Source organism: Balaenoptera acutorostrata, chromosome 3, assembly GCF_949987535.1.
Source record: "Balaenoptera acutorostrata chromosome 3, mBalAcu1.1, whole genome shotgun sequence".
Classification (NCBI taxonomy): Eukaryota; Metazoa; Chordata; class Mammalia; order Artiodactyla; family Balaenopteridae; genus Balaenoptera; species Balaenoptera acutorostrata.
Genome location: NC_080066.1, coordinates 144,002,201 through 144,027,052, shown reverse-complemented (window position 1 = coordinate 144,027,052; position 24,852 = coordinate 144,002,201). Strand labels below are relative to the sequence as shown.

General features: G+C 39.3%; 1 protein-coding gene across 1 annotated transcript in view; it reads right to left on the bottom strand.

Moving 5' to 3' along the window:
- Positions 1–24,852, bottom strand: part of PPP1R36 (protein phosphatase 1 regulatory subunit 36) — a 36,473-nt gene that overhangs the window by 5,773 nt on the left and 5,848 nt on the right. The window contains exons 3-7 of the mRNA XM_057542701.1: positions 14,922–15,008; positions 14,298–14,395; positions 14,134–14,200; positions 12,103–12,201; positions 7,065–7,199 (exon numbers count right to left, since the gene is read on the bottom strand). Coding sequence (XP_057398684.1) covers positions 7,065–7,199; positions 12,103–12,201; positions 14,134–14,200; positions 14,298–14,395; positions 14,922–15,008 — 486 coding nt within the window. The remainder of the gene's footprint in view (positions 1–7,064; positions 7,200–12,102; positions 12,202–14,133; positions 14,201–14,297; positions 14,396–14,921; positions 15,009–24,852) is intronic.

The window sequence follows — 24,852 nt, the reverse complement described above, 5'->3', positions numbered from 1 at the left end:
TTTTACTGGTAAGGACATGCTATAATCTGTTTTCCTCAATAGCCTTTGTTCAGCAATTTGACCTGTATAAAATTTGTTATGTGAATGGTGGCTGGTGAGCTCCTAACTGATTCTTCTCCAAACTGCTATCCAACAAGCAGGAGGAAAGTAGGTGACATTGCCTACAATGGCAAAAAGACCAACATCTCCTGGAAATGAGCTAGGACTAAACTGAGGCAATCACTTACTTGCAAACATGAGTTCCATTAAAAGCTTGTATAAAAAATATATTGTAATAAAAAGGTACTGTTAAAAGTACAACTTAAGTGGAGGTTCTATATCTAGGAAACTAAAAGATATGATAAAATCTCTAATTATGGGGCTTCCCTGGTGGCACAGTGGTTGAGAATCCGCCTGCCAGTGCAGGGGACACGGGTTCGAGCCCTGGTCCGGGAAGATCCCACATGCTGCGGAGCAGCTAAGCCTGTGCACCACAACTACTGAGCCTGAGCTCTAGAGCCCGTGAGCCACAACTACTGAGCCTGCGTGCTGCAACTACCGAAGCCCGCGCAGCTAGGTCCTGTGCTCCGCAACGAAAAGCCAGAGCAATGAGAAGCCCGAGCACCACAACAAAGAGTAGCCCCCGCTTGCCACAAGTAGAGAAAGCCCGCGCACAGCAACGAAGACCCAACACGGCCAAAAATAAATAAAATAAATAAATTTATTTTTTTTAAAAATCTCTAATTATGATATATTTGCAGTTTGTTTTTCATCCCCAAATTAGTTTGCAATGCCTATGTTCTTTTAAAAATCGAACAATATGGGCAATAAATTAAAAAAAATTTTTTAGAGTAGGTGGTTTTTTAACCTTGTTATGGACTGAATGTTCGTGTCTCCCCCCACCACCCTAACGCATATGTTGAAGCCCTTAAACCCCCCAATGTGGTGGTGCTTAGAGGCAGGGTCTTTGGGAGATAGTTGGGTTTAGATGAGGTCATGAAGGTGGGGCCCCATAATGGGATTTTTGTCCTTTTAAGAAGAGGAAGAGAGACTAGGGTTCTCTCTCTCCACCATGGGGGACACAGTAAGAAGGCAGCTATCTGCAAGCCAGGAAGAGGACCCTCACCAAAACCTGACAATGCTGGCATCCTGGTCTCAGACTTCCAGCTTTCAGAACTATGAGAAAATAAATTTCTGTCATTTAAGCCATCCAATCTGTGACAATTTGTTATGGTAGCCTGAGCTGACTGATACAAAACTTAAATTCTAGTTTGCTTAATTAGAAGTGATGCTTTAAAGACAGAAGAAATTAATGTTAAGTTGAGAAAAGGTGATTTTTACAAGTGATTAAATAGGAAAATTTATAAAGCTGACTATAATTTTACTATACTACCTTTCTTAAAAGTTTTGTCAAGAAGAGAAAACACCACTTCTTCCTAAATAAGGGAGTCTGTGGCAAGCTGAATCTCTACCAACAGCTCTAGGGACCCGGAAAGGCCTTCTGTATTTGGGCCACAGGAATGTTTTTTGATGCTGAACTCTCAATCCCCAATTTTGAATCTCTCTGTATTCCTTCTACTACTGCACCTCACAAGAAAGTTCTGACCAGGCCAAAGGGAAGCCCTCAAGCCAAAGTCACCCACCCGAGGAGTCCCATGTCTGGCAGGGTTGAGCCTGCTTTAGTGTCCCCGCTGCCCTCAGACATTGGCTGGAGACAGTCCATGGAACGAGTGGCCTCAGCACAAACCTGGTGGTGGATTCAGAGTGCAGCAGCAGGGGCCGCTGGTCAATTACACCCTGCACTTTAGCAGATCTGAGTGGCACGTTTTCATGGCTGCTGCACTGGAAGACAGCACTAAACCTGTCAACTCCATGAAAGAACTGAACATAGCAGTGAAAACTCTCAAGAGCAGAAATGATGTAGTAGAATAAAGAATGAATGTTGCCGGAGATGCATTAAGAGGGCATTCCCAAATCATGGTAAACCACACAAAGTGAATCACAGAGATGGTAGACATGGCAAACAGACTGAGTATAGCTACCACTGTGGACAAGAGGGGTGCAAGAGAAGAGAAATGGCCAACAATGCCAAAATGTAACCAAAAAACAAAGACAATGAGCCTGAACTGAAAATACATTGATATAAACATTAATAAACATCAAGTCCCTAGTTGAGAGAAATCTCACATGCATTTTTGTTTTTAAACTTTATAGACCAATTTATGTCCTTATAAATAGCCAAGAAGAGTGGAGAGGACATATGCTTGCCCCTTAGACCCTGGAGAAGCCTAGAGAGAACCTATTCCAACTAAACAATGAAGTTATTAAACCAATACAGTCTCTGTCCCACCTGATGTTTCTTTTTGTAGGTGGAAGGAAAAGGTTTCAAGACTCAGAAGAACTGAAAAAAGAAAAAATTTAACCACATGGAATTGTTATAAAGTTCACTACATGAAAGGGTAGAAATCCACGCTCACATGAAAGACATTAAAATGCAGATAGGGTAAAATGTTTAGTAAGGGTTAATGGTAATTATAAAAAATAAAGTAAAATAAATTGGAAAAACCAGGTGAGAACAGCAAAGTATGATACAGAATTTCATTAAGCGTTTTAGATTCTCAAACTATAACAAAGCAGTGGGGACAAATCATACAACCTTAAGAGAGAACAGGAAAACAGTAAATATCATAGTCTAGGTCTCAAAAGATCCAACAACTTGTTTGATAATGCAAGGCACTTTTTTTTTTTTTTTTTTTTTTTTTTGGCTGTGTTGGGTCTTCGTTGCTGCGCACGGGCTTTCTCTAGTTTCAGCGAGTGGGGGCTACTCTTTGTTGCGGTGCACGGGCTTCTCACTGAGATGGCTTCTCTTGTTGCAGAGCACGGGCTCTAGGCGCACGGGCTTCAGTAGTTGTGGCACGCAGGCTCAGTAGTTGTGGCTCGCGGGCTCTAGAGTGCAGGCTCAGTAGTTGTGCTGCACGGGCTTAGCTGCTCCGTGGCATGTGGGATCTTCTTGGACTGGGGATCGAACCCGTATCCCCTGTATTGGCAGGTGGATTCTTAACCACTGTGCCACCAGGGAAGTCCTCCATAATGCAAGGCACTTTTTAAATCGCCCATAGTCCCTTTACTCTAGCAAATTATCTGTTTTTCCATTTATTTTCTTGCCCATAGTAACATCTATTCTTGAACAGGACTTTTAAAATCTAAACATATCCATCATATTTAAATATGCATTCTCTTTGACCCAGGAATTCTACTGTAAAAAATTTATCTTTAGGACAAACTAGACAAGTACATCAAATATAGGTATAAGAAAGTTCATTGCAGTGTTATTTCTAATATTTAAAAAGGAAATATTCCAACTGTTCATCAGTAAGTTAAATATATTTGGAATACCAGGAAGCCATTAAAGGTGATGTTGTAGAGTTATATTTACTACCATATTCCACAGGTTAATAGCAATAACAATAATAACAACAAAAAAGGAATAATAATAGCTAACTTTACTGAATACATAGTATGTGCCAAGGATGGGTCTAAGTGTTTTATATGTATTATATCATTTAATTTTCACAACTGGTCTATTAAGTAAGTATGTTATTGGGTATATTTTACAGGTGTAATGTTACAGAATAATAAATTCTATTTATTTATGTAAAATTGTGTGTCTGGGTGTGCATATAGAGATGTCTGAAAGGATAATAAATGAAATGTTGACAACAGATTTACCCTTTCCTTTTTATGTATTGATTAATTATTGTACAAGACTATGCATTAATTTTATAAAAGGAAAGAACAAAACTAATTTTGAACATATAGGGAAACAATGAGTTATTTTCTCGACATGATAAATAATTCATCACTTAAACTAAGGGTCAATACAATAAGTAAATAGCATGTGCTAGCTTATTCTCTTTTATAACAGAAAAAAAAGTAAGGCTGACTTCAGTCACTTCTTTAATGGAATCAGATACAGGAAATGCTACTACTATAGCTAATTAAAAATTTTAAATATGACTCTAGGAAAAAATGAAATTAAAAACTACCTTTTACAGATGATATGATTATACAACTAGAAAATCCAAGGAGATAAATTAAAATTTTACATAGGCAGGAAATGTGTTTAACATATGTGTCATAGGTTACGACATAAACTGATAAAACCAAATGCATTCTTATATATTTTTGTCATCAAAAATATATTACCAAACATGCATCGACAGGGAAATAATCAATTAATGATAATAAATCCATAATATCCATGGTTTAAGAACTATTCCATTTTTGAAAAAGAATATGGTAGATCTATGTGTACTAATCTTCAAAAATATCCAAGATTTATAAGTGAAAAAAGCACATTTCAGAATGACAACATAGCATTATCCAATGTATTTAACAACAACAATGTAAGTGCATACGTATAATTGGATAGAAAACCAAGAGGACATACATCGAGCCAGAAATAACAGTAATTACTTCTGGGGAGAGATTGATATTGAAGGATGGTGGAGGAAGTAGGAGACTTTAATTTTTAACTCTACATACTAACTAACTATAAACTATATACATAACTATTTAAATTTTTTACCCTTAGGATATGTTCATGAAGTACTTATACAATTAAAAACAAATAAATGAACCAAAACTTCACATTGGTATTTAAAAAATTGATTACATGAATACATAAGTGCTAATCTAATTTAGGACCACACAAATTTCTTTAACGATTACTATGTAAAACTTTAATGGACAAAATAAAGAACAATATGAATAAATGGAGAATACATCTTACAGCTCTTTGAGAGGATTCAATATAGCAAAGACGACACTATTTCCTAAGCTAAAGTATAGATCTTAACACAATAAACGATAAAAGGTTCTTGGTAGATATTGCTTAGAACTTGATTAATAGTGAAATTGATCTCAAATAGGCAAGATCACCAAATACAAGGTTTCTGGAGGTAATAGGAGTGAGTACTTGTTTTCAGCTAAATCACCTCCTTTCCAGCCCAGCTCACTGCCTGCACTCCCTGAGGTCCACCGCTCCTCGCCTTTCCTGCTTTGGGTGCCCAATCTCTGTCTATACCTCTATTGCACCAGTCACTGGTCTCCTTACCTGATGACTCCTCCAACAGACTGTATGCTCCTTGAAAAGAGAGACCATTTTCCTTGTACCCTGGCACTTAGCACCACGATTACCACAGAGCAAGAATGTTTGTTGAATAAAGCAAAGCAAAATATAAGCTGTATAGTTCTGATGTTTAAAACAGAAAAACTAATCAAAAAAATTCAATAGGAATTCCCTAAAATGGGTTAAAATATTAGAAAAATTCAACATCTAATAAACAAGAAATGTTACAGGGGAAAAAATCACTAATAAATATTACAGGAAAGTTGGCTATTAGTAAAGAAAAAATATCTTAGATTCATAGCTCATCTGATAAGATATAACAAATTTCAAATGGATCAAAGCTTTTTTTTTTTAAATCCTATTTTTAAAAACTAAGAAAGAAAGGTGAGGAGTTTAGCCTGGAAATGAACAGAATGAACCCAGGAATGCAAGAACTTGTATGACTATTGAATAGCATCAGAAACAAGGTGGAAATGTTCAAATAAATAAAAACTTAAAACATTTTCATAATGTGTAAAAACGTAAATATCAAAATGAAAGCAACAAACTAGAAAAAACAAGTAACCAATCCTTGTTATATGAAATATAAATTATACAAATTCCCAGTTTCCACTTGATAGATGGTTAAAACTAGAGGAGGAACAGGCAATAAATCATTTTACACAAAAAAAGAACACAAACTCTATAGTCATGAAAAATATTCAGTCAAATAAAATATCCTTAAGATTTTTATATACCTTTAAGCTATCAAAAATATTAAACTAATAAAAACAAGTATGCTTATTGCTTATGGTGATAAAGAATGTTTTAACCTTTTTAAAGGACAATCTGGCAATATGTAACAAGAGCTATAAAAGTGTTCATGCCTTCCAGATAAGTACATTCTGGGTAATAAGCCATAAGTAAACAGCCCAAATGAACAAAGTTATTTATATAAAGATATTCAATGCAAAAGCATTAGAAAGCAGAAAAACTGAAACCACACAAATGTACACAAGAGGAATGGTTAAGCAAACTGGTATATTATACAACAGAATGACTACAGTTGCTATTCAAAGTGGTAGGTAAGATTATATTAGCAGAATAATAGAAGAAGGTACACAGAAAAAATGTGGAACACAAAAAAGTATGTACAATACAAATATTTGTATTTTGAAAATGTGGGGGAATGTGGAGAGAGAGAAATCACGTATTGGGTTCTTTTCCAATAAAGTTTTTAAAAAATTTAAAAGGTCTGGCCATGACCATGGCATGGATCTTGAGCCTGTTGTGAAACTACTACTTAAGAGAAGGAGATTTTGGGTTAAGGATTGGAGTTTTCTCTCCTGTGACCCCAAACTTTCCTGTGATAAGACACTTTAAAATTTTAATTACAGTAGTGTATGAACTGTCATCCTAAGGTAAAAATTACCTTCCCACAAACAGGGTCATCTTGCAACTCCCACCTTACGCACTTATACCCACAACTGTTGCTGCAAAACAAGCAGCAGAAGGGGAGGGGACACACCCAATAACCGCTTCAACACTGGCCCATCACTCGGCCTCCTGCCCAAGGCAGCCAAGTGGCCCTTGTCTGACAGCAAGAAGCCTTCCTGGCAGAAAGCAAGATTTCATTGAACTGATACAACCTGAGAGAAATTTAAACCCAAATAGCAGAAGGTTGTTAAAACATCTGCCACACCTGAAACTAACACAACATTGTAAATCAACTATACTTTAATTTGAAAAAAGAAAAAAAAATATCAGCCAAGATTCTGGGATTCTTCCTATACTCACTTGGCTCTCTCAAACAAGACGTCACATGTGTTTGGGACAGAGTCTCAGCTGAGCCCAGTGATTCTGTACAACAAAAAAGGAACCTTTCTCAGGGGCACCAAAAGTCAAAGCTAAGGGTTGTAAGGATGTGGATCTACACACAAGTGAAGATCTAACAAAATCCTAAGTGGGGACTTACTTTCCGCAGCACATGTGATGCTTATCAGGCATTCCCAAGCCCAGGACGAGGACACAGTACTTCTGTGCCAAGTATTTCTGTGCTGCTTCTAACTTACTGATAACCAATTCCATCTCTTTTTTCTCTACAAGGCCCCTGAAAAGAAAAACAATAATCTGGATTAATGTTGGCAAATGTCTATATTAATTAGTAAAAAGTCAGAAGTATAAACTATTTTGAAAGAAACATAAGTGAGTCAACACATCTCACTTATCATTTTATTTATTTTATTTGAGCTGTGGCAGAGAAAGTTCCTCAAAGTCCTTTGATATTTATCATTGTAATCAGCATCTCAAGTTTATGCTGAATATTCACTTTTTGAATAGATTCTTTATAAATTGTATATGTATCCTCAATTTTATACACAGGAAGTCCTAATTTATATAGAACAGCTCGACCAACAAATTCCCTATACTAGTTTCTGTGGCAGTTAGCAGCCCATTTTCCTGCTGTTTTGCTAAAACAGCCATGGAGACTCTTTCCCACCTTAGCTTCCCCTGGGTTTCTGATGTTATTACTAAGTTCGGGGGCTCAATGTTTGAACTACTCAACGTTTGCTCACCCTAAGTTCTGTGTTTGCTAAGGAGGCATCTGTGGAATACCACTCTGGGAACTTTGGCATCAATTACAATCACCTTGCTTCCCTGTGAAAACACAGCCCCAGTTCCAATTGAATTGCAAATGTACTTTCTAAAAGGCAACCTGTTTTTAGGTTACAGCATGTCTGAAGCCTAATTTTAGACATTTTTGTGGTACAGTATAGTAGGAAACATTGCCGACAATACATTCCAATGATTGCTATTGAAAAATGAAGTGTCACTAGCTTTTTCCCTGCCTTTTTATTTTCAGAAAGATAAAAGCCAAACGAAATGCACTCTAAACAAGAAAGACAACATACTGCCCCTTCTGATGTTAACCACTAGACTGACCACATGAGGATAAGCTGTGGGGAAAGGCGGTGGGTTTAAGGATAATATGGGCGTTTCAAAGCACAAAACATTATCACTGTGGTGAGAAGGCCTGTGCGTAATTGGAATAAAATGAGTTTCTGGAATAGATAAGGTGGGTTCCAACTTTAAATGCCCAAATATCATATAAACCCAACACACACACACCCACGAGCACCCCAGTGACCATCACTGTGCCTGCCTCCCTGTTTCCTTCCCTCATCCTCACCCCTGCTTTGCCAGACCTGCCTATAGTTAATCTCTTTTTTGCTGTTGAAAACAAAACAAACCAAACAACAACGAAGAAATGATTTGAAACGTTTCCGCCAATGGTTCTCAAGTTTTAATATATGTAAGAATTGCCTGGGGTATTTGCTAAAAGTGTAAATTCCCAAGGCCAACCCCTCTTCCAGATTTTGGTTCAGTAGGTCTGGGTAGAGCCTGGCATTTAAAATAAACCCAGGTATAACCCTTTGGAAAAATTTTTAGTAATAATTTCAAGTGCCATACAATTGGTCATAAACTTTGATCCAATAATCTCTCCTGGAAATTTATTCTTTGTAAAACATCATCCAAAGTTAGGGGAGAAATCTAATGCATGAGATATTCAATGCAATTATTATTTATCTATTTGACTATCAGAAAAACTGGAGACTCCCAAAATATATAAAATAGAGGGATAATATGAGTAGTAATACAGGCTGTAGTAATAGAGCCAAGTACTATTTAAGGATTTGACATTAACCTAACATATGTGTCCCCCCGTGGGATTGAAGCCAGGCACCAAAGTCTGTACTCTTAACCACTATACTACATTGCTTCTTAATAGGTAGGTCAATAAGTTATTAACATACAGTAGCTTGATGGAAAGTTATGCCACCATTAAAAATTATAATTACGAAGATTGTAATAACTTGAAAATACTTATGATAGGATGTTTAAAACTGCATACATAATTGTACCTTTGTTCAGAAGCTGTAAGTCCTAATTACAAATGGATAAACTCGGGGACAGAGAGCCGAGTTGATTGGTAAGGGATGTGGGGACACCACACAGTGGTTTAGGCAGAGACTTTGGAGTTAGAGACCTGGGTTCTAGCCTCAGCTCCATCACTAACTTGGCACGTACACCAGCCAGCTGTTTAACCTCTCTGAGCCTCAGCTTCATCCTCTGTTAAATGGGGATAAGGTTTTTTCTTCTGGAATTAGGGCATTTAGTCATCTAAGACCACCGAAGTGTATATTTAATATCCTTCTATAACTCTTCTTGCTCTCCTCTCACAGGTTATAGGCTTTCCTTCCAAGGGCCAACCACTAGGCTAAGATAATATGCATTAACTCATCTAATCTGGACAATAAGTGTACAGTGAATGCTACTATTATCCCTATGTTATAGCTCACTATTTTGACGGAAATTAATTTTTTTCTTAAAGTTATTTATATCCAGATATCTCAATGCAATTTATATTTGTTTCTATTATAATAAATAAACCAACAGACTACTGGAAGCTTGAAAAGGAAAAGTTGTTATGCTTTTTTTTAGAATCACACCACAGAACCATTAATTTTAAGGCTTGGATTTTTCTTTGTCATTCTGTAACTGATTCCTTCCATGAAAGTCTACCATATATCACTGGGTTCTAATAATTTTTTTTTAATAGTAATGTTTTATTTATTTATTTATTTTTATATTTATTTTTGGTTGTGTTGGGTCTTCGTTTCTGTGCGAGGGCTTTCTCTAGTTGCGGCCAGCGGGGGCCACTCTTCATCGCGGTGCGCGGGCCTCTCACTATCACCGCCTCTCTTGTTGCGGAGCACAGGCTCCAGACGCACAGGCTCAGTAGCCGTGGCTCACGGGCCTAGTTGCTCTGCGGCATGTGGGATCTTCCCAGACCAGGGCTCGAACCCGTGTCCCCTGCATTAGCAGGCAGATTCTCAACCACTGCCCCACCAGGGAAGCCCCCTAATAATTTTTAGTATATTTTATTTTATTATTATTTTTTTTAATAAATTTTTAAATTTATTTATGGCTGCGTTGGGTCTTCGTTGCTGTGTGCGGGCTTTCTCTAGTTGTGGCGAGCAGGGGCTACTCTTCATTGCGGTGCACGGGCTTCTCATTGCGGTGGCTTCTTTTGTTGCAGAGCACGGGCTCTAGGTGCGCGGGCTTCAGTAGTTGTGGCACGCGGGCTCAGCAGTTGTGGCTTGCGGGCTTAGCTGCCCCGCGGCATGTGGGATCTTCCCAGACCAGGGCTCAAACTTGTGTCCCTGCATTGGCAGGCAGATTGTTAACCACTGCGCCACCAGGGAAGCCCTTTAGTATATTTTAAAAATAACTAAGAAACCTTTCTTCTGTTATCTATTTCTATAAATTAAGAAATGAAACAGTCTTTGCTTTTTTTTTAATTTTTATTGGAGTATAGTTGCCTTACAATATTGTGTTAGTTTCTACTGTTCAGCAAAGTGAATCAGCTATACATATACACATATCCCCTCTTTTTTGGATTTCCTTCCCATTTATGTCACCACAGAGCACTGAGTAGAGTTCTCTGAGCTATACAGTAGGTTCTCATTAGTTATCTATTTTATACATAGTATCAAGAGTGTATGTATGTCAATCGCAATCTCCCAATTCATTCCGCCCCCCCAACAATGTCTCTGCTTGATTAGCAATAACCCACAGAATTAGAAAAAACCATACAAAATATAAGCTAATATGCTACCAAAGTCTAATAAATTTCTTCTTTGGAAATAGTAAGACTCCTCAAACCTTCTGAGCCCACAGCTGGTTTGAGCCCATTTGCTTGCTACCACAGAAACACTTCATGATCTCTGGCTGCTCTGCTGGATGTTGCATATTATAATGGCTTTACTGTAGTAGCAGTGTTTGAATTATTTATTTGGTTCTTTACGAAACTGCTATCCCAAGACATTTATCTATTCACAAAATTTTTCAAACTGCTTGTTTATATGCAAGGATTTTGCATTTTGAAAACATTCTACAACAACAAACTGATGACTCTATCCAGCATTCCTAACAGCAAAATCACTGGGTCGGTTCCACATAAACTGGGGAGGGCAGCCTGGGCACTGGGAAAGTTCCATGGCTTGCAAAGGTCACCAAGCCTGGGAGGCATTGTTCTGCTCTGGACTCTGAGTTCCCAGATTCTTGCCCTGTATAGCTTCGAGCCACCTCCACCTAAAGTGATTAAATTCTTCACATGTAGCCTAAGAAGTCTTGTTTTCTTCTATGATATGTAATATCATTTGGGTCATATCTGTTAATTTTTTAAATTCTTATTTTTTTTCATTAGATGCTTACAAACCCTTTAGCAAGAACTTTGTAAGCATGAAAAACATAGAAACAATATCTATATCTGCACTGTCCAATATGGTAGCTGTGAGCCACATGTAGCTCCTGAGCACTGACTGTGGCTAGTCTGAATTGAGGTATATTGTATTTGTAAAATAGACACCATTTCAAACACTTACTACAAAAAAGTAAAGTATTTCATCAATAACTTCCTAGTATTGACTACAGGTTGCACTGATAATATTTTTGAGTCATTGGGTTAAATAAAATATCTTGTTAAAACTAATTTCACCTGTATCTTTTTACATTTTAAAAATATGGCATCAGAAAAGTTTAAATTACATATATGGCTCTCACATATTGGGCATACTCTTCTATTGGGCAGTGCTGGTCTATATTATTTGCAATATTTAGTTAACAGAATACCCATCTGAATTATTCAGTGAGCTTTAAAACTGGTGAACTCCTCCCTGTAAAATGTTTTAGCATACTCCAAGATTTTAAAATTTCCATCATCTCTTTACCCTAGACAAAAGTTAGTTTTAATACTGGCAGTGATAAAGCTTTAAAGTGCACTACAGGATATTCCCTGGCAGTCCAGCGGTTAGGACTCAGTGCTTTCACTGCCAGGGCCCCGGGTTCGATCCCTGGTCTGGGAACTAACATCCTGGAAGCTGCGTGGCGTGGCCAAAAATAAATAAATAAATAAATAAAAATAAAGTGCACTACAAAATTCTACTTACACCATACAGCTTTTGGGTTTCTTTTCCTGTGAGATTTTTTCCAAGTAATAATATAAATAGTACAACAATGCCATGAGGAAATTGTCAAGATTCTTATTCCTATGGGGAGATTAAAAGAAGATAATGATAACATATTTCAAACATAAAGCCTGTCATAAAAAAATATATGGGCACACAAGAATAAGTAGAAACACATATTACCATACCCGTCACACAACTAATTTACCATTTAAAATTCTATCTACTATAACTGTTGAAGATATAAGAAACCTGATTTTCGTAAACAAAATTTTTTGAGAGGTCACAACTGAATTATAGTTTTGCTTACCAATTAGTTTTCATTTTTAAAGTGTTTTTATAATACAGGTAATTTTTTGTTGTTTAAAAAATGTACACAAATGTAACAAGTAAAAAGACTCTCCCCTCACTCCTTTGTCACCATCCTACTCCTTAGTGGTAGCCACTGTTAAGAGTTTGGCATGAATCCGTCCTAAACCTTCTAGAGCATAGGCAATCACATATAAGGTCCTCCTCCACCAGCACACATACATATGCATGAATATATGCCTTACTTTTTTTTTTTTGGTAACAAATGGGATAATGATGTATATACAAGTCTTTGCAACTTGCTTCTGTCACTTGCCTGTGTAGCATGGACCTCTTTCCATGATACCATGTATAGATTTTCCTCATTTTTTTAAACAGGTGGATAAAGTATGCTACAGCTTATAATTTATTTAACTAATCCTCTACTGATGGATATTTAGGTTTTTAAAAAATATTATAGACATTGCTGCAGTAATTATTCTTATAGCCACATCTTTGAGTAACTTCCTAGAAGTGAAATTGCTAGGACATAGAATATCTGCACATTAAAGTTTCGTAAGTTTTGCTCTACAAAAAGACTGCATTGATTTACAATCCTATCTCATTTGTTTTAAAACTAGAAGGCTTTGTTTTCTTTCTAACTATTCTTACAAGATTTTTGCTGCTTCCTTTCTAGCCCCAAACGGAAATTCTTACTCTGGCATGCATTCCTGAACCATACCTTGAGAGCAGGATGAAGATGAGCATTGCAGACTTTTTTTTCACAGTATTAATAACTACCTGTCCTAGGTTGGGTTCTCCCAGAAACACACCATGAGACAGATTTGCAAGTAAGTAGTTTACTAGGAAGTGATCACAAGAAACATCAGTAGGGGAGTGGGGAGGTGAGATGGAAAGGGTGTGTTAACAAGTTCGTTATCACTGTGGACCAATGTAGTTCAGTACCATGCGGGACTCTAGGAGACAGCGTAGAAAACTTAGAGTTATCCTGACAGATGGAAGTTGGGATATTTATCTATCAACTCTCCCTCCAGCACATCACTGATCGGAGGCTGCTTCTCGGGCACTGACTCCCTAGTGCCCCAAGCTTGCCCTGTAGCCCTGCAGTCAGGCTGAGTGTGCTCCTGCCATAGAATAAAGCTTCAGGCAGAGAATCTCAGGTGTTTGCCATATCTCAGGTGTTTACTGAATGCTGAGGGAATCTGTGAGCGCTGCCCACAGCCTAGGATACCCAGCTCTCACTGAGCACTTGCAAGTGCAGCTGCCATGAGAAGCACCTTCCACGTACAGCCACGTGGAGACACCATTACTTCCAATTTTGTATCCAAGGAAACTGAGGCTCGGGCTGATCAAAAAGCTCACCCAGAGTCACACACCTAGTACTTGTTGGGGCTGCCAAACATAACTAGCGGAGAAAACTGATCTTCAGGAAATGAGTATACCCTTTAACCAACATATACGTAGTGCAGTCTCAATGGGACTCTGACAACGTGCTCACCATACTCCCTGCCCTGGACTTTATTTTGGGATCCTGTGACTTCTGGCTTCCTCTCTTTGGTCTCAGTCTTTGAAACTGAATCCTGAGAGGATGGCTTGTATAGAGCCAGCCCTTTCTCCAAAAATCAGATTTGTCATCATTTATCAGATGGGATGATTTCAAAATAAAGGATAAAAGATCTAAAATATCTCACAAGCATTACATACCTCATAAATGTTGTAAAAGAACAGATATGCTGCATCTCAGTATCTTGTAGCAAAAGCAAAGCAACAACTGAAAGGAGAGAAGATGGACAATTGAAAGAGGGACAAAGAGCTACCTTAGAGGTTGACACCAGGTAACACGTAAGGATGATGAGGCAGTTACTCACATTTAGCATCGTGGAGTGTAACGTTGCCCTGCTGACTTCGTTTCTCTAAGCCTTTGGGTGACTTATCGTCTCTTAAAGCAAACCTTTTATCTGTCAACCTGTTTTGGGGATATAACAGTCTCTAGTAGTGCTTTGAAAGGTTTTAGTTGTATTTAATCTACCCTGAGGCACATGAGGTGTTTACTATAAAGTAAGGAGACCCTGAGTGTCATGTGTGGGTTTCATTTAATGTAGGATCATTTTGGAATACATTTTGTTAAAGATTATATTTACTATGCTAGGGGTAGGAGGAATGCACACTGCCTTACATAAAATGTAAATACCAGTTTGATCCAAAATAGATCATTTAAATCATCTATTTTTGGCATAGCTATCATTTTCAGATTTTTTTTAAAGTATAAGAAGCTGAAAATTTGCTAATAGCCAAATTATCACAGGGATACATTATTGGGATGATTGTAACTCCCACCATAATTGTGAAATAGTGCATGTTCCTTCCTTGATGGCTATTTGCATTTCAACCTAGGATGATGGGAATGATATTTTCTTAGAGTCTGTAGAGGCTTAAGCCATTCTGCTGAGAGGTGCTATCAGCAACACTGCCATGGTGCTAAGTTAAGCTACCTGTCTGAAGCTGGACCATCAATTTCAGCAAAGTGAACTGCTTTGCCTTTCTTTCCTCTTTCTCTGAGTTCTACTGCAGGTGTAAAACTGTAATAGAAATGAGAAAATTAGGTACTTAACCTTTTCCCGGGGGAAACTAATCAGAGCATGACCGTAGCTCATGGAACCTGAGGACCAGCACATATTGTGAGTGTCCTGGAGAGAATCTGAGGCACAGCTGTACTTAATTCATGTGTTTACATGTGGTACAAAATTCATGTATTTACATGTGGTACAATCATCTAGAAAAAGATTAAAAGATCAGACTTTATATTCAGCCTTTACGTATCACTAGCCTCCTGAATACCACCATACACAAAACATTTCCATCTGAAAATGCTGCTGTAACTTCAGAAGAAACAGAAAGCTCGTGATCAGTTTGGAAGGATTTTTTTTTTTTTAAGATTTATTGATTGATTGATTGATTGCTATGTTGGGTCTTCGTTTCTGTTCTAGGGCTTTCTCTAGTTGCGGCAAGCGGGGGCCACTCTTCATCGCGGTGCGCGGGCCTCTCACTGTCGTGGCCTCTCTTGTTGCGGAGCACAGTCTCCAGACACGCAGGCTCAGTAGTTGTGGCTCACGGGCCTAGTTGCTCCGCGGCATGTGGGATCTTCCCAGACCAGAGCTTGAACCCGTGTCCCCTGCATTAGCAGGCAGATTCTCAACCACTGCGCCACCAGGGAAGCCCCTGGAAGGATTTTTTGATTTACTGAGTACTTGTTATGTGCTTCTAAGCACGACCTCATTCAATCTTCACAGCAACTCTATTAGGAAAACATTACTATTATTACAATTTTTACATATGAGAAAGATTGAACCTTAGAAAGATATTAAGTAACTTGACCAAGATCACTTAGCAAGTGCCAAAGCCAGGACCGGGCACAGGTTCTCTAGCCACAGAGCCATGTGTTTACCCACCAGGCAGTCCCGCCCCCCAAGCAGCCACCTCGTTGTCACCGCTGTGGACTCTTCTAGAAGCTTGACTATCTCGAAGAAGGTTTCAGGACCCTTTACTTAACTCAGGATTGCTTTGACTCTATAGTTTTTGAAACAAGCATTACCAAGCAGTAATGGGCCTAACGAACAATGGACCACAATTAAGCAACAAATAAATATGTACTGAGGCCATACTCTGTGTCAGGCATTGCTATAACATTGAAAATAAGTGGTGTCTGATTACAGTCAATGCACAGACTCTCAGGATTATCAGCAAATGCTTAATAGGAAAACAGAGAAAAGCGTTTTGAAGACTAGCAGGATGTGGTCCCTGCCTCATAGAGAGTTCATTTTCTAGAACTGTGGTGTCTGCCAAATACATTGGTTTGGTGACCATTGTGGATCATGACGTTTATTTTTCTGCCTGAAACAATGCCACGTTGGTAACACCACCCAGAAGCTTAATCTCTGCCCACAGTTACGTGTCTCTCTGTTAAGTTTAAGCATAGATATAGTAAGTAGAAGCACTTTTCCCCAGATTTTAGTCATTCCCTAATCATGCATATATACCCTTATCATCTCTTTGTCAACACAACAGTTTTGAAACAACTTCCTTTAAAATTTTTCTGGGATTGGTTACCCACAAAGTCATCATTTTAGAGAAATACCTCCCACGGGAATGATAAAGTTAATCAGTTTGGTACTTTCTTCTTCCAGGAGTTTTTGCCAACATCCTGGCAATATTCAGGTTGTAGACTAGGTTAGAATCTAAAAGCATGTACATGATATCACCTCAAGGGAATGATTTTTTTGTATTTTTCTTTCTTTTCAGACCATTGGCACCAAGTTGGTTAGTGGATGATTTCTAAACTTTTCATTCTTTCTTGTCCTCTTCTTATCACTGGTCTCCAAGGATTGGGTATTTAGAGGGAGGGTGTGCTGAAATACTAAGGAGGTGGCGGAAAAAAGAAATGAAAGGATACCAAATGGTGATGGTGGGTACCTCCAAAGAGAGATGGGGTAGAGAGGAGGCGTAGTGATGAAGAGAGCTGTCTTCCACAGCTGTATACTTCTGTATTATTTCAGGGTTTTTTTTAATAACAAGAATGTATTGATTTGTTATCTGCGTTCCCCCCAAAAAAGTTGATAGAGGTATAGAGGAAGACACAGTATGTTGTTGATACATTCTATTGACAGGCCATTTAGATAGCCTTTAACAAAATCCTCAATTCCCCCAAACATTCAGACATTTTCTAACAGCTCTTTGAAGTCCATTCTACTTGCTGGATATCTAATGTGCGGCATTAATATAACCACCCTAAACAAGAACACAAAGTAGCTTTCAGTTTTCTCTTGGACCGTCACAACATTCTGACCACTTACAAGCCACTGGCTGTTAACTTTCCCAACAGGCTAAAGAAATCTCAGGTCACCAGCCCTTCCCAGGGTTTCTCTTCTCTAGAAGACGAGAGAATATAGATAGAAACACCCAATTTCAGTTAATGTCAAATGAAATTGCTTCCCTCCTAACCTTGCCTCAGTCCCATCCCTATAATTCAACATTTCTTGCCCTATTAGTTAGTTTGCCTGAGTTGATTTGAGACAAGAGAGCCTTAAGATAAGGAAAGGATACATTTGGGATCTTATAGATCAGGTCTATGAACTAAGTCAAATGAACTTAGAATTATAAAATCATAAGATCATAGAATTTGGGGGTTAGAAGACATCTAAAAGATCATCTAGTACATGGCTATCATTTTACTGATGGAGAACTAAGGCTCAGAGAGGCTGACCGTGTCTCAGTATTTGAAACTTGTGGCAGGTAGTGCCTGCCCTTAGCCAATAGTCTGGCATTTACTGCTAAACCTCTAGTCCTTATTCTGTGACCTCTGGACACGTCTTCCCACACTTGCCTGTGTGGCTTTTCACTTGACTGAAGTCATTTTCCGGATCAGATGGTGAGATGGATTTCTCTTTGTGAGTGTCCTGCCATAGCTCTAAAAGCAGCCTATGTTCACAGTGCATTTGGAATCACTAAGAAGCATCACTAGTAATAATTAAAAATTGTCCTTTGAACTGCACCTCTGATTGGCTCCCAAACCACAGTCTGACCTAGATCTGTACCTTCTTCCAGTCCCCATAGTCTCCCCCTCAATCTGGCAACCCATTTAGAATCACAGACGACACTGTGTTGATGTGCTTTCCTAATATCACAGCACAGTCACATCATTTCCCTTTGCCCTGAAATAAATGAGAAAAAGCCGTCATATTTTCTCCTAGAACCCATCACTAAAATGCAGAGGGCTGGACCACTCTTGGCTTCCACACCAGTTAGAGCTCTCCAGTGGTTACTAGAGTCTTTTCTTAGGCTATGTTGAAAAACAAGAGAAGTTCGAGGCTTCTGGAGGTGTAGTTTCCTTGGCTGTAGGTCCTCAGGGGAGTCCACGACCTTGGCAAACACTCAGACAGGCGGCTGGTTCTCTCCCAGCTGGGAGTAGGGGGCATTTGAAACATGAATGGCTAGGACTACAGACACTGTGTCAGAGAGAAGCATGCCTTGTTGGTTGGCCCGTTACTTCCCCATTTAAAACCTTTCCATCCCCGCCCCCCCACCCCCACCCCGGGGGCCCTCTGAATAGAGTTTAAATTCCTCAGCATGGTCTGTAAGACCTTTCACGATCTTGCCCTGGTTTAAAACTTCTACTTCCTCTCTTAACACTCGCCTGGAGCGCTACACCCAGCGTACTGACTACTTGCAGTCTCAAATGTGTCTGGGCCTCTGCACGTGCTGTGCCTTCTGCCTAGAACGCACTCTCCTCCTCCACAACCAGAGCTCCCCTTGCCTTCTCCTCCTCAGGTCTTAGACAGCACCTCCCCTGGGAAGCCCTCCCTGTCTCCCCTGTCCACTGGCTTCAGGAAATGCCCCCATTTAGGTACTGGGTCAGGGCATTTGGGTGAATGCAGGTTTCCGGAGCCCCGGCCCAGCCCAGCGTGGCAGTGGTGGCAGTTACCGAGGAGGGAGCTGGAAAGCGAGCAGCAATCTCGGGGGAATGAGTCAGGGTCAGCAGCACTGCTACGAAAAGATTCTCCTCCCAGTAGTAGCCTGGGAGGGTCTGGTTTACTTTCAGTAAGGAGAGCGGCAGAGATATATCTTCCTGCACCTTCAAATTCCCAAGCTTTCCTGTCTCTATTACTTCCTTCCCACCACACCCAGCGGAAACTCTGCTTCTACCTTTTCCAAGCTAATCTGCGCTCTTGATCCCATTCCCACTTTCCTTCTCTTCTCTTCCATCTCTTCCTTCTACCCAAACAAACTCAAAATTTTCCTACCTTTATAACAAAACCAACAAAAGTCCCTTCCCTTAGTACTGGATCCCCTAAAGGTTACTATCGCTTTCCTTTTTCACTGGTAAACTTACTGATGAGAAACTAGCAAAAATAGAGTACTCTTTATCTCAGATTCTTCTCCTCTAGCTACTGTAATCTGATTTCTACTCCACTGCCTTCCTGAAATGGCTTCTCACCTACGTCCTGAGCGACCCCTAAATCCAAAGGCTTCTTTTTGCCCCATCCTGAGCTCTCTTTAGCATCTGACATTGCTGACCACTCCCCACTCAAATTCCCTTTCTTATTTTGCCTTTGAAGGCCTTTGTGTGTCTCAGGGCTTTCCTCCTGACCCTTCTAATCATGCTTTCTCTTCAGTTAGCTCCTCTTTCTTTGCCTGTCTGCTATTCCTGAGGGCCACGTGAAGATACCTTTCAAAACCTTAAGACATGCACACCGATTAAGAGACATATCAAACCAACTGCAATGTATGGAAATTGTGTGGACCCTGACTGGAACAAACTTTTAAAATATGAGACAATAGGAGACATCTGGATACAAACTGCATATGTGACAATGTTAAGAAATTACCTTTTGGGGCTTCCCTGGTGGCACAGCGGTTGAGAATCTGCCTGCCAATGCAGGGGACACGGGTTCGAGCCCTGGTCTGGGAAGATCCCACATGCCGCGGAGCAGCTGGGCCTGTGCACCACAATTACTGAGCCTGCACGTCTGGAGCCTGTGCTCTGCAGCAAGAGAGGCCGCGATAGTGAGAGGCCCGCGCACCGCGATGAAGAGTGGCCCCCGCTTGCCACAACTAGAGAAAGCCCTCGCACAGAAACGAAGACCCAACACAGCCATAAATAAATAAATAAATAAATAAAAATTAAAAAAAAAAGAAATTACCTTTTGTATTTTTAGGCCAGTAAATAGTAATTTAGTTATATTTTTTAATAGAGTGCCTATTTTTTTTGAGATATGTACTGAAATACTTATAGATGAAATGATATGATATCTGGAATTTACTTCAAAATAATCAAGGGGTGGAGAAGATGAGGGTATAGATGATACAAAGTTGACCTTAATGTGGTGACTGTTGATGCTATGCTATGGGTATGTGAGGGTTCATTATCCCATTCTCCCTACTTCTGTTTATGTTTGAAATCTTCCAATATAAAAAGTTTAAAATGTTTATATTTAGTTAAAATGTTTTAAATAACACTATAAGAGAAAAAAAAGCTGGCAACAAAGTCAGACGTACAATGATTTCAGGTACTGGAATTATCAGTCACAGAATGTAAAATAAATATCATCAGTATGTTGAACACAAAAAAATAAAAATAAGGTGGTAAGCCTTAACACTGGTGCACCGGTGGCCTTTGGGGGCAGAACTGTGGCAGAACCCCCCACTTTCTACTTTGTACATTTATATACTTGTTTTTCAACAAGTATGTGCAACTTTGTAATGAGGAAAAAAGATATGGAAATGGAGAATAGAGTAAGTTAAAAATGTATGTGTGTGTATACATACATAAAAGAAGATTTGGAAAGCTATACAATAACTGTTAACATGTTAACAGTCATACTCTTTATGTGGGATCGTAAAGTTTTTTTGGTTGTTTTCGCTTAATGGTATTTTCTGGTTATTAAAAATAATATGATATTTTAAAACTTATTTCATAATTTTTAGAAGTAGGTATTTCCTAGGCTTCTGGCCTCAGTCAGTTCACTTTCCACTGTAATTCTGCACCGGCCCCTCTCAGGAAAACCAAACCCCTGCTTACTGAATTCTTGACCTGGACATCTCACAGGCAGGTCCAGTCAGCCCGTGGAACGCACAGATACAGAGGGCCGACTGTACTATGTCATTTTATATAAGGGACTTGAGCATCTGCACATTTTGGGATCTGCAGGGGGCAGGGGTGTCTTAGAACCAATCCCCTGCGGATACCAAGGGCCGACTATATCTCAAATTCTGCACACCTGAAAAGTAACCTTGTTACCTTTCACCCCTCCATAAACACACCGGCTCTCCCACCTTCCTTGTCTCAATAGACAATGCTATCACCCACTCAGTGACCCAGACGTTCTTGCCTCCTTCCTCCCTTTGTCTCACAGCCAGTCTTACCAGCTACTTCCCCCTGCACACAAGGCCGGATTTATCTGAGTTGCCTCTAGCATGACTCTTTGACTCTGTTCTCCTGCAAGTCTCCATCTCCCCCTTAGAGGAATGCATAATTGTCTTGTCTCCCGAGTTCTAATCTTGCCCCTCCATGTTACTATGGGAGAGGGCTTTCTAGAGCACAGATGCAATCCCATGACACATGCTCATAAAGGTTTGTGGAGTGACACCAAATAGAACTGGTGTGAGAACAGTGACTGAACAAGCCTCTGCCTCTGCAGCTCCCATTCTTACCACTGTGTCCTCTCCACCTCCTCTGCCTCAGCCCTGTCTCATCACCATGAATTGGGGTTACATGGTGTCTGCAGCATTGTCTCTGAAAAAAAAGAGCATGTTCCAGCTCATGAGTCCTCTCTGACTTCAAACCTACGTTTTAATGTGTGATGGGACATGCTTAGACTTTAAAAGGGAATCAGTATCTACATTTCCAACAAAGCCAAACATTAACTTTGGCCTAAAACATACAAAAGTCTGCTTTCCTTTTCCTTAGCATCACCCCTAGCAGCTGGACTCCCAAGGTAATCCTAATACTCAGGTTTGACACACTGAGTTGCTTAAACACAAAACCCATGAAAGGGTTGCCCCCATCTATTCTTCATGGTACTCCTTTCCCCATCTTTAACTGCACCCAATTTGTGTACTTGACACAGTCTGGTGTTTGGGGGGTTTTATTTTTACACTGTTTAAACTGAGGTATAGCTTCCATTTATGCAGTAAAGCACATAAACCTTAAGTGGACAGCTTGATGAATTTTCTGCTATGTATATACCCATGTAACCACCACCCAAATCAATATATAGTCCATTTCCAGCACCTCAGAAGGTTCTCTTGTACTTTCCCCTACCAGTTGATAACCTGCAAAAAGTAACCACTATTCTGACCTCTATCAATACAGTTCTTTTCTTTTGTCTGTTACTGTAAACTTTTATATAAATAAAATCATACAATATTTACATTTTTGTGTCTGGCCTTTTTCATTCAACATTATGTCACACAATCTACCTTTTAAATCATACCATCCCATGATGTTCTCCAAAATCAAGTGGGGAATATACATGGGAAATCAATCAAGCCATTTTAAAGAATAATTTGGTAACGAACCAAAAGAAACTTTAGTTTATGAATATGAATGTTTTATGAATAATAAAGTCAGTGCGAAACTGATATCTATAAATTCGTTAGTAGGATCATACAGGAAAAAGTGCCACTTGGGGTGGGTTATTATTAGATTAGCACTGAAAAATTAGTTTGAAAAATACTACAAAATAACTTCATTTATAAAGAAGATCAGTAAGTAAAAAGTATGGTGCAATTTTTATCATAAGAAGAGAGGATTGAGATGGCCTTTATATATATATGAAGACTGAGAAAAGAAAATACTGGCACTGAAAATTTACACCCACATTTTCTTGTGCTTTACCGTGTATATTTTGACTCCTGTGATTATCCTGTCTGTCTAATCTCAGAGCTATCTTGCTGTCTTTGTCACTATCTCACATTCACTAAGTATGATGTTTCAGGAGCTACTCGACTGAATCTTCTGTGACATATCTGAGAAGAAAAATTGAAATCACTGCTGTGGAAATGACAGATTACTCAAACACTGAAATAAATATTCCATGAAATGTAAACTTTTGATTTTGACTTTAATATAATGGTTAGCCTTTATTCATGTTTAATTGCTATTAAATACTTAATTATATTTATAATGTAACTATAAATTACATCTGCACAGCCAACTCCTTTTCTGACCTCCAGCCCCATTTGACCAACAGCCTAAGAGATGTGTCCACGTCATAGCAACCTAAAACACATCACCAGTTTTGCCTCTTTTATTCTGTATATGGGGGAAGGGCAATCCCAGCCAACCAATCACCCAAGCCAGACACCTGGGAGCCATTTCAGGCACTATATGGTATCAATCAATTCTATCCAAACATCCTGTCAATTTCATCTCTTGCATATTTCTTAGTCCTTCTCTCTCTGACTCTGTTTCTTACCTGGATAACTATTTATAATCCTCCTACAATTAGCCTTCTAATGGGCCCTGTGCCTCTAGTCTTCCTCTGCTTGAATCTAGTTGGTTGATTGTACTTGTTCAATAAACATTTGGTGAGTGCCTACTCTGTGAAGTTCTGCAGATGGCTCCAGGGACATGAAGATGACTAAGACAGTTCCTGCCATTGAGGGCTTGCGGTCTATCAGAGGGAGACAGTGTATAAAGTGGAAAGGACTTGGGTAAACCTTGGTTCAAAATGTCAGTTCTGCTACTTACTGGCTGGATGACTTTGGTTCAGTGGCTTAATCTCCCCGAGCCTTGTTTCTTCATCTATGAAATGGAGATATTAGTGCTCGCTTTCCATGGCTGTTTTAAGACTCCGAAAAATATGCAAATGTCTGCGATATAATAGGTGCACAGCAGATAGTGGCTAGTTTTGTTAGTTTAGTGATACACTTTTAATAGAGTCAGTATTTTCTCAATGGAGAATTAAAATTAGTTTTTCTTTTTTTTTTTAATTTTTACTTTAGTATTTATTTATTTTATTTTTGGCTGCATTGGGTCTTCGTTGCTGCGCACGGGCTTTCTCTCTAGTTGCGGCGAGCGGGGGCTCCTCTTCGTTGCGGTGCGCGGGCTTCTCATTGTGGTGGCTTCTCTTGTTGCGGAGCACGGGCTCTAGGCATGTGGGCTTCAGTAGTTGCGGCACATGGGCTCAGTAGTTGTAGCTCGCGGGCTCTAGAGCGCAGGCTCAGTAGTTGTGGCGCACAGACTTAGTTGCTCCACGGCATGTGGGATCTTCCCGGACCAGGGATCGAACCCGTGTCCCCTGCACTGGCAGGCAGATTCTTAACCACTGCGCCACCAGGGAAGTCCAAAATTATTTTTTCTAACCTAATAAATTTACCTTGTAAAATTTACAGTCTACTGCAGCAGGTATAATATATGGTCCCATTAATGCAAAACTCTATAACTCAAAAATGCAATTTTATAAATTAGTTAAGAATATGGACTGTTAACCAAGTAGACCTAGATTTAAAACATCTTAATCACCTCTGAGCTGTGTGATTTGGCCAAGTCACTTAGTTTCCTTCAAACTTCTTAACCCTTTGACATCAGTTTCTTCATCTGTAAAAGTGGATTAACACGCAGCTGTTTCAAAGGGTTGGTAAACTGATTAGCACAGTATCTGGTACATAGGAGCAGCTGATAAATGTCATCAGAAAGGGATATCAGGAAGGCTGCCGAAATGGTTATCTCTAGATGCTGCGATTGCAGCAGATATTTATTTTATTCTTTATACTCTTCTGTACTGCTTGAATTTTTTTATCCCAAACACACGTAATTTTCATAAAAGCTATAATAAAGTTTTGTTAAAATTTACCTTCTGAATTCAAGAGTTCTGGTTTCATCTTTCCAGTACCACATCCCTAATCGTAATCCCAACTGCTGTA